Raw genomic sequence first — 10,400 nt, forward strand, 5'->3', positions numbered from 1 at the left:
GAGACAGGGAGTGTGTGATGGAGACAGGGAGTGTGTGATGGAGACAGAGTGTGTGTGATGGAGACAGGGAGTGTGTGATGGAGACAGGGTGTGTGTTATGGAGACAGGGAGTGTGTGATGGAGACAGGGAGTGTGTGATTGAGACGGTGTGTGTGATGGAGACAGGGTGTGTGTGATGGAGACAGGGAGTGTGTGAGGGAGACAGGGAGTGTGTGATGGAGACAGGGAGTGTGTGATGGAGACAGGGAGTGTGTGATGGAGACAGGGAGTGTGTGATGGAGACAGGGAGTGTGTGATGGAGACAGGGAGTGTGTGAGGGAGACAGGGTGTGTGTGATGGAGACAGGGAGTGTGTGATGGAGACAGGGAGTGTGTGATGGAGACAGGGAGTGTGTGATGGAGACAGGGAGTGTGTGATGGAGACAGGGAGTGTGTGATGGAGACAGGGTGTGTGTGATGGAGACATGGAGTGTGTGATGGAGACAGGGAGTGTGTGATGGAGACAGGGAGTGTGTGATGGAGACAGGGGAGTGTGTGATGGAGACAGGGAGTGTGTGATGGAGACAGGGGAGTGTGTGATGGAGACAGGGAGTGTGTGATGGAGACAGGGAGTGTGTGATGGAGACAGGGAGTGTGTGATGGAGACAGGGAGTGTGTGATGGAGACAGGGAGTGTGTGATGGAGACAGGGTGTGTGTGATGGAGACAGGGGAGTGTGTGATGGAGACAGGGAGTGTGTGATGGAGACAGGGTGTGTGTGATGGAGACAGGGAGTGTGTGATGGAGACAGGGGAGTGTGTGATGGAGACAGGGGAGTGTGTGATGGAGACAGGGAGTGTGTGATGGAGACAGGGAGTGTGTGATGGAGACAGGGGAGTGTGTGATGGAGACAGGGTGTGTGTGATGGAGACAGGGAGTGTGTGATGGAGACAGGGAGTGTGTGATGGAGACAGGGAGTGTGTGATGGAGACAGGGGAGTGTGTGATGGAGACAGGGAGTGTGTGATGGAGACAGGGAGTGTGTGATGGAGACAGGGAGTGTGTGATGGAGACAGGGGAGTGTGTGATGGAGACAGGGAGTGTGTGATGGAGACAGGGAGTGTGTGATGGAGACAGGGAGTGTGTATTCTACATATAAACAGCTCACTGCCTTTCTGCACCACCGCAGCTTGTTATTAAGCAACAATGGATAAACATCAACAGAACTGTCAGCACATTTCAGTTCCAAATGGATTTCAGAACACTTCACAGAACCCTCATGAAATCCTGAACTATGAAATCCTGAACTATGCCTTCTTAGTGCCAAGTTCTCTATGCTCCAACTCTATGGTCTGTTGTCAGGACTGATATGAACCCAGAGTTACATTCATTACTGTACACATAATGAATAACAATGTGCATCAAATAATAAAACAAGTGTTTCTTATTGGACAAGTTCAGGTAGTCCCTCAATGTTTCAGTCCATTTTCTTCCGTTTGGTACCTAGTTTAAACAACCCAGGTCTGTGTATGGGCGACTGACTGACTGTGTGTTTGGTGCGCAGTTGTAAAGGTTATTTATGTCCGTAGCATTCCTTCAGACATCCCTCTTGGGTTTGATGTTGGCTAAACAGGAGCAGCCTGCAGGAGAGAAAGAGGGGCGGAGGCAGGGAGAGGTGTGGTTGGGGTAGAAGGTGTGTGTTTATCATAGTAAACGTACAGAGACGTTCACCTAGCGCCATGAATCTGAACTAACCTTTGAACTCTAACCCTACTGCTAAAACCTATCTACAGTATCTAGGATCTGAGAGATCAAAGAGTGCTGGACATAGGAACCTCACAGCTCTACACACTAGACCTCTGTCTGTAGAACATGGTGGAATAGATTATCTCTCTCTCACACACACACACACACACACACACACACACACACACACACACACACACACACACACACACACACACACACACACACACACACACACACACACACACACACACACACACACACACACACACACATACAATCTCTCAGTCTCTTTGTCATATGCTTTCACTCACCCCCCCCCTCTCTCTCTCATTCTTTCAGTAACTCTCTCATTCTTTCAGTAACTCTCATTCTTTCAGTAACTCTCTCTCATTCTTTCAGTAACTCTCTCTCTCTCGTTCTTTCAGTAACTCTCTCTCTCTCTCTCTCTCTCTCTCTCTCTCTCTCATTATTTTAGTAACTCTCTCTCCATCTCTCATTCTTTCAGTAACTCTCTCTCATTCTTTCAGTAACTCTCTCGTTCTTTCAGTAAATCTCTCTCCCTCTCTCTCTCTCTCTCTCTCTCTCTCTCTCTCTCTCTCATTCTTTTAGTAACTCTCTCTCCATCTCTCATTCTTTCAGTAACTCTCTCTCATTCTTTCAGTAACTCTCTCGTTCTTTCAGTAACTCTCTCTCTCTCTCTCTCTCTCTCTCTCTCTCTCATTCTTTCAGTAACCCTCTCTCTCTCATTCTTTCAGTAACTTTCTTGTTCTTTCAGTAACTCTCTCTCTCTCTCATTATTTTAGTAACTCTCTCTCTATCCATCTCTCTCATTCTTTCAGTAACTCTCTCTCTCATTCTTTCAGTAACTCTTGTTCTTTTAGTAACTCTCTCTCTCTCTCTCTCTCTCTCATTCTTTCAGTAACTCTCTCTCTCTCATTCTTTCAGTAACTCTCTCTCTCTCATTCTTTCAGTAACTCTCTCTCATTCTTTCAGTAACTCTCCCATTCTTTCAGTAACTCTCTCTCTCTCTCTCTCTCTCTCTTTCTCTCTCTCTCTCTCTCTCTCTCTCATTGTTTCAGTAACTCTCTCTCTCCATCTCTCTTGTTTTTTCAGTAACTCTCATTCTTTCAGTAACTCTCTCTCTCATTGTTTCAGTAACTCTCTCTCTCATTGTTTCAGTAACTCTCTCTCATTGTTTCAGAAACTCTCTCTCATTCTTTCAGTAACTCTCATTCTTTCAGTAACTCTCATTTTTTCAGTAACTCTCATTCTTTCAGTAACTCTCATTTTTTCAGTAACTCTCATTCTTTCATTAACTCTCTCTCTTTCAGTAACTCTCTCTCTCTCATTCTTTCAGTAACTCTCTCTCTCTCATTCTTTCAGTAACTCTCTATCTCTCATTGTTTCAGTAACTCTCTCTCTCATTATTTCAGTAACTCTCTCTCATTCTTTCAGTAACTCTCATTCTTTCAGTAACTCTTTCAGTAACTCCCTCTCTCTCATTCTTTCAGTAACTCTCTCTCTCATTGTTTCAGTAACTCTCTCTCTCATTGTTTCAGTAACTCTCTCTCTCATTCTTTCAGTAACTCTCTCTCTCATTCTTTCAGTAACTCTCTCTCATTCTTTCAGTAACTCTCATTCTTTCAGTAACTCTCAGTAACTCTCATTCTTTCAGTAACTCTCTCTCTCTCTCATTCTTTCAGTAACTCTCTCTCTCTCTCATTCTTTCAGTAACTCTCTCTCTCTCATTGTTTCAGTAACTCTCTCTCTCATTCTTTCAGTAACTCTCTCTCATTCTTTCAGTAACTCTCATTGTTTCAGTAACTCTCTCTCATTGTTTCAGTAACTCTCATTGTTTCAGTAACTCTTTCAGTAACTCTCTCTCTCTCTCATACATAGAGCAGAGCCAACTCTCTGCAGTTCTGACAGACTTTGGAACGTAACATATACACATGCGCTCCAGATCCCTCACACGTCAGCATGTACCTGAGACACACACACCTTGCAAGCCAGTTCCTCCCTTGCCTGCAGGTATCTAAAACACACTTACGCAAACACACACCTGTAGGGCATGGGATTGTAAATGAGTCAGGTTGGCAGATCTTGGCGTGCCTGTCGGGCGTGGCACAGGTGTTTAACTCACATTTCACACACACCCTGGATGCAGGAAACACTTCCAGGGAACACACACCTTAACTGACTTGCCTAGTTAAATAAAGGTTAAATAAATAAAATATTGAAAAAAGCACACCCCCAGCAGGACAGACAGTAATTTCTGCAATACTGATCTACTGAGTCAGGCAGCTAAGAAGTGTAGCCTCTGGAAACACCATAGGGCAGCAGGTAGCCTAGCGGTTAGTGCATTGGACCAGGAAACGAAGGTGGCTGGTGTGTGTGTGTGTGTGTGTGTGTGTGTGTGTGTGTGTGTGTGTGTGTGTGTGTGTGTGTGTGTGTGTGTGTGTGTGTGTGTGTGTGTGTGTGTGTGTGTGTGTCTGTGTCAGCTGTGGGGCAGAGAGTTTGGCAGCTAATCATGACCCATATGGAGATCTATAGCCTCCTGAGACCCAGCAGCAACAACATTTAACATTACAGTAAATGGGGACAGTAGGTAAACAACATAGTTGGCGGCCTCCCGAGTGGTGCAGCAGTCTAAGGCACTGCATCGCCGTGCTTGAGGTGTCACTACAAACCCGGGTTCGATCCCAGGCTGTGTCATGACCGGGAGTCCCATAAGGGGGGCCCAATTGGCCCAGCATTGTCCGGGTTAGGAGAGGGTTTGTCCAAGGGGGCTTTTCTTGGCTCATTGCACTCTAGCGACTCCTTGTGGTGGGCCGGGCACCAGCAGGCTGACTTCGGTCATCAGTTGATCAGTGTTTCCTCCGACACATTGGTGCGGCTAGCTTCCGGGTTAAGCGGGCGGGTCACGGTTTGGCGGGTCATGCTTCGGAGGACACATGACTGAACCTTCGCCTCTCCCGAGCCTGTTGGGCAGTTGCAGCGATGAGACAAAATTGTTATTGTATTGCAATTGGATATCACAAAATTGGGGACAAAATACACAAAAATTAAATAAAACATAGTTGGCCGCATCCTGATGTCCACTACAGAGGACATGTATTAACAAGCTCTTATTTAATGTACCAATATATTACACTGCTCTGAAAACTCAACAAACTGTTCCTGAGGTACTTACTTATTAGAAACTGTTTCAATATCAAACTCACAAAAAATATTACACAATTACACACACTTATAACATTAGCTAATTCCTACTAATTGTGATGGTAGCCATTCTGAAGAACCATAAAGAAAAAATTATCAAGGTGATATCATTGAAAATCCCAGAATGTCCTCTCAAAGGTATAACAGGACCAACACAGTGGTATCAAATCAAATCAAAGTTTATTTGTCACGTGCGCCGAATACAACAGTGAAATGCTACTTACAGGCTCTAACCAATAATGCCAACAAAAAAAATAGGGGAACAATAGGTAAGTAAAGAAATAAAAAACAACAGTAAAAAGACTGTGAAAAATAACAGTAGCGAGGCTACATAGAGACACCAGTTAGTTGGGCTGATTGAGGTGTTTATGGAGATTGAAATACGGACCAAAAACGAATGTTCATTAGAGCGGACAAAAATAAATTGCTGGGTCTCAGGAGGATACAGGATCATATTTAGAGTTTCTCACATCCACCAGGAGATCACACAGTTGACATTATTTAATCATCAGGACATTCAAAAACACTCTTTATTAACACCCTATGGTTGGAACACAATTGTTTATAATTTCTGGGGTCTATGGCTCTGAGACACGTACAGCAACACTGCCATCTACTGTGTGTGTTTGTATGTCTGTGTGTCTGTGTGTCTGTGTGTGTGTGTGTGTGTGTGTGTGTGTGTGTGTGTGTGTGTGTGTGTGTGTGTGTGTGTGTGTGTGTGTGTGTGTGTGTGTGTGTACTTGTGGTTAGATGAAGTTCAACTTCCATATATGATAACTGTATAAACTGAAGTCATTTTTTCTACATGAGAACTCATTGAGGGAATCCCCTGTAAGCCAGAGTATGAAACCATGTTTTTGTCTCTACCGCCTGAATGTTCACAGGGCTGATGACCACTTGCCTCAAATAAAGACAGTCTAAAACTGGAGCAAATTGTGTGATTGAGTTCGTTCAGTCCAGTTCAGTTCAGAACTAAGAATGCTCCTCATTACAGAAAGTTACAGACCTGACTTATAACATTCCAGGCCTAGTTAAAAGGGGAGAATCTATTCTAAAGGCAAATTCATTCCAATGACGCTTTGTTCATTCCAATGACGCTATGTCTGCTTTGTCCATAAGTCATGGATAACATTATGGTATTGAATGGGTCTGCGGAGCAGGCAGCTGATCCTAAGTGAATAGTTAACAGCCTAGTCATTCCTACTGGGCTAACTGAAGGAGCAGGGTTCAATTAGGCACAAGATTAATGTTACCACTACTTTTATTTCTCCCTCTCACACACACACACACACACACACACACACACACACACACACACACACACACACACACTGTGAGTCTTTTACTGGGCTAAAAGAAGTGGTCTTTCACATCAAGCTAGGTGATTTGGGTTAAGTTTAGAATAAGGGTTAAGGGTAGGCTTATCTAAAATACTACAGCTGTCCCCAGCCATCCTCCCCGACTACCTGTCTAATTTAATTTCTGTCTAAAGTAACTAGACCATTAGTAAGTACTGTATCATATGTCTTGGAGGTGCTCAGAAATACTTAAGCATGGTATGTATGGCTCTGAGGCCAGGCTGCCTTAGCCTACCTTATGTGACCCAAATGACAACGGCAAGCTCTGTATCTACAGGTTCACTTTACTCTACTTTGAGGAGTGAAGAAACACAGCATATGGTGCACAGGAAGGGACAAAAAGAACAATATGATGTTGAGTACCGCCATAAATAAAGTACCCTGATCTGTGGCTAAGTGAAACTCCCAAAGGCCCATTTGTATCCAGAGCTAGTAGAATTAAGCAATACGTCCCAAGCGTTTGTTTTATATGGTCAAAATACCACGGCTAAGGGCTGTTCTTAAGCACAAAGCAACGTTTGTGATATCACCATTATCACAAACCCCCGAGGTGCCTTATTGCTATTATAAACTGGTTACCAACGTAATTAGAGCAGATTTTGTCAAACCCGCGGTATTCGGTCTGATATACCATGGCTGTCAGCCAATCATCATTCAGGGCTCGAACCCCCCATTTTGTACATCTCTGTAGAGCAGAGGAATATGTCGTTTTGGAATCAGGTAACTTTTTAGTTGTGAAGGTAGACTTCACCAAATGACATTGCCATGACGTTGGCTTCCGAGTGGCGCAGCAGTCTAAGGCACTGCATCTCAGTGCTAGAGGCATTAGAGGCCCTGGTTCGATTCCAGGCTGTATCACAACCGGCTGTGATTGGGAGTCCCATAGTGCAGCGCACAATTGGCCCAGCGTCGTCCGGGTTAGGGTTTGGCTGAGGTAGGCGGTCATTGTAAATAAAATAAAAAATAAGCAGCAGCCCAGGATATATTATGTTGAGTGAGATGCAAGACTTCCCTCTCACAAAATCACACATAGTATGTGCACATGAGCACAGGTTCGCTTCACGCTGTTTACAGCGTGGTAGCCAGGGCACCAATCTGAAGGCGAATGAAACGCACACTTCTTATAGCGAGGTGCTGCCTAGCGGACTAGAACACCTGGACAAGGAAAGGAGAGCCACACACTATAGGAGCTCAGATTCAATAACCAAATAACCAACTTTTCGACAGACAAGCTGTCTTCATCAGGGCACCAAAACAGCAGACAAGTTGAGCCTCCCACTTCAAAGCCCTTAGTTGTTGCGGAAATTGACCCACTATTCTGTTTACTTTCTGCATCTACGTCATATCGCTGAGTCTACCTTTAAGTCATGAACTGCAGTAAGATTGGAGGAGCTCGCGGACAGGCACAAACCTGCAAAAGGCAGTGAAAACCCACCAATAATGAACCGGTAAGACAAACATGCCAGTCTGAAACTTGAACTACATTTAGACAACTAAATTAGAGTGAACTCATTCAAATATTTCCTGACTAAAAGTAAGAATGAGGTTGAGACAAGAAACTTTTGCAAAGAACCTGCGAGCCTGTGAAGTAGACTGCAGTAGCAGTAACCTGGTAAACATTTGGTTCCACAGCTGGAATGGAAAACAAAAGAAAACAAATCTAAATATATTTTTGACATTTCTTTTTAAAGTGAGGATACTTACATGATCTTATCCACCGGAGCTAACTGTCGGTGCATGGCGAGAGAGAAGCCGAAAAGACTCCCGGGCTCTCCATTCTTTATCAGGACGTTTTCTGTGTCCAGGTTGAAAGATGATATTTGCGTCCATTCCAGGAGAAAGAGAAGCGATAGAGATGAGAGGAATTGTATCCATCTATCCCCCATGGCAGCAAGGAGAGTTTATTTCTGTGTGATTGAAAATGAACACTGTTATGTCTCCCGGTGACTCCACCAGTTAATCTGTGGTAGAACTCACGCTCCAGTTAAGTGATGTCTGAATGTAGCATGCTTGCTCACTCTGGGTTTTGGGTAGGATGTTGCCCACTGGAAGCTTGTGCCGCGCCCCTCCTACCCCCCCACTCTCCCTCTACCTCTCTGTCCTTCCTCTGTTCTCTTACCTCAGGTGTTGTCAGTGCTTCATTTGTAACTAGGGAGGTGACCTAGGGGGCTCAGAAGTAAAAGAACACAATCGCTAATTTTTTCCACCTTTATAATAGAGCATTGTATGCATATCATCACATTTCATAGTGGCATAGAGTAGAGTAGAAGTTGCTACACATGGGGAAATGTTTTTGTAGTAAGGGTTTGGGAAAAATGTAACCTTTTATAAAGGTATTTCATGCAATTCTACATCATTTAACATGACTTTTTTTGTTACCGTACACATGATCGAAATGACAGGCTACTTTGACACTGACAAACTATGATCACTAACAATAGCCAGGATAAATCCGTTTCGGTGATTTCTGTTAAATCATCTAAATCAATCAATCACAGTACGTTTTTGGACTCATTCAGCAGTTTTGACCTGATTAAGTACAATAGCATTGTTAATTACTGTTAACTTAATTTCTATTCCTAAAACTTGAAAATCAAACTTGAAACTTGACAATGATGGTGTCGCTACTTCCTGTTGACAAGATACACTGATAAATAGCCCAATGTCAAAACACAGTTTTAAAGTGTTCAAATCAATAACCCATATGCAGAAACAGTTTGTGATATATGTCACGACTTCTACCGAAGTCGATGCCTCTCCTTGTCTGGGCGGTGCTCGTCGATCGACATCACCGGTCTTCTAGCCATCATTGATCTATGTTTCATTTTCCATTGGTTTTGTCTGGTCTTCTTACACACCTGGTTACAATCTCATTCATTACATGTTGTGTATTTAACCCTCTGTTTCCCCTCATGTCCTTGTCAGAGATTGTTTATTGTTATGCTCGTGATTTATGGCTTGGTGTGCGACGGGTTCTTGTACCCACATTTATTTTATTATGGACTTTGGTTTTGGAGTTTGTGTTTTAAGTTATTAAACTATTCCATTATACCAGGTTTGATCCTCCGGGCGCTTGACTTCCCTGCCACCTACATACACGACGTGACAATATATTTAAAACCTAAACATAGAATTCATTATCGACACATACATATATATTTTTTTACTTAGCATCTTATAAATGGCACACGCACCAAAACCCTGTTTTGTCCAGTTATTAGGGGGGATACGCACTGTTGAAACTACAACAACAAAAAAACACATGGAAACTGGATATAGTTTCACATCACTGGTTAGAGGACAACCTGCAGAACACAGTCAGCTACATTCTGGAATGTTTCATTTTGATACGGGGGTCACCAAAACAAAAAGAGAAAGGCAACACTGTTTTGTTAATCACTCATATCAATTATCATGTTGACATCAATTGCGCAAGAGGGGGGAGATCAGGTTGCACTTAAACAGGTAATCAAATGGCTATCCGGACTATTTGCATTGTGTGCCCCCCCAACCCCTCTTTTTACGCTGCTGCTACTCTGTTTATCATATATGCATAGTCACTTTAACTATACATTCATGTACATACTACCTCAATTGGGCCGACCAACCAGTGCTCCCGCACATTGGCTAACGGGCCGACCAACCAGTGCTCCCGCACATTGGCTAACTGGGCTATCTGCGCTGTGTCCCACCCGCCAACCCCTCTTTTACGCTACTGCTACTCTATGTTCATCATATATGCATAGTCACTTTAACCATATCTACATGTACATACTACCTCAATCAGCCTGACTAACCGGTGTCTGTATGTAGCCTCGCTACTGTATATAGCCTGTCTTTTTACTGTTTTATTTCTTTACCTACCTATTGTTCACCTAATACTTTTTTGCACTATTGGTTAGAGCCTGTAAGTAAGTGATAGTTTGACTTTCAAATCCATGTATTGGTGTGTGGCCAGCAACTTTTATAGAGAGTCCGGTGTTTTGCCGAAAACTCCCCCCTGACAGAATTCCCCCCCGCCCCCTTCGCGTACACACTCAATTCTTCATTGCTGTGACTTGCTTGCTAGTTGAGATTTCTGATCGCGTTAGGCAG

General features: G+C 43.6%; 1 protein-coding gene across 1 annotated transcript in view; it reads right to left on the minus strand.

Annotated features, from left to right (window-relative positions):
- The window catches only part of LOC110530660 (integrin alpha-6), a 35,221-nt gene extending 26,731 nt beyond the window's left edge, over positions 1-8,490 (minus strand). Inside the window, exon 1 of the mRNA XM_036986299.2 lies at positions 8,010-8,490. Coding sequence (XP_036842194.1) covers positions 8,010-8,191 — 182 coding nt within the window. The 5' untranslated portion in view covers positions 8,192-8,490. The remainder of the gene's footprint in view (positions 1-8,009) is intronic.
- Between the last annotated feature and the right edge of the window lie 1,910 nt (positions 8,491-10,400).

This window comes from Oncorhynchus mykiss, chromosome 8 (genome assembly GCF_057628025.1).
Source record: "Oncorhynchus mykiss isolate SJ-2025 chromosome 8, ASM5762802v1, whole genome shotgun sequence".
NCBI classification, from domain to species: Eukaryota; Metazoa; Chordata; class Actinopteri; order Salmoniformes; family Salmonidae; genus Oncorhynchus; species Oncorhynchus mykiss.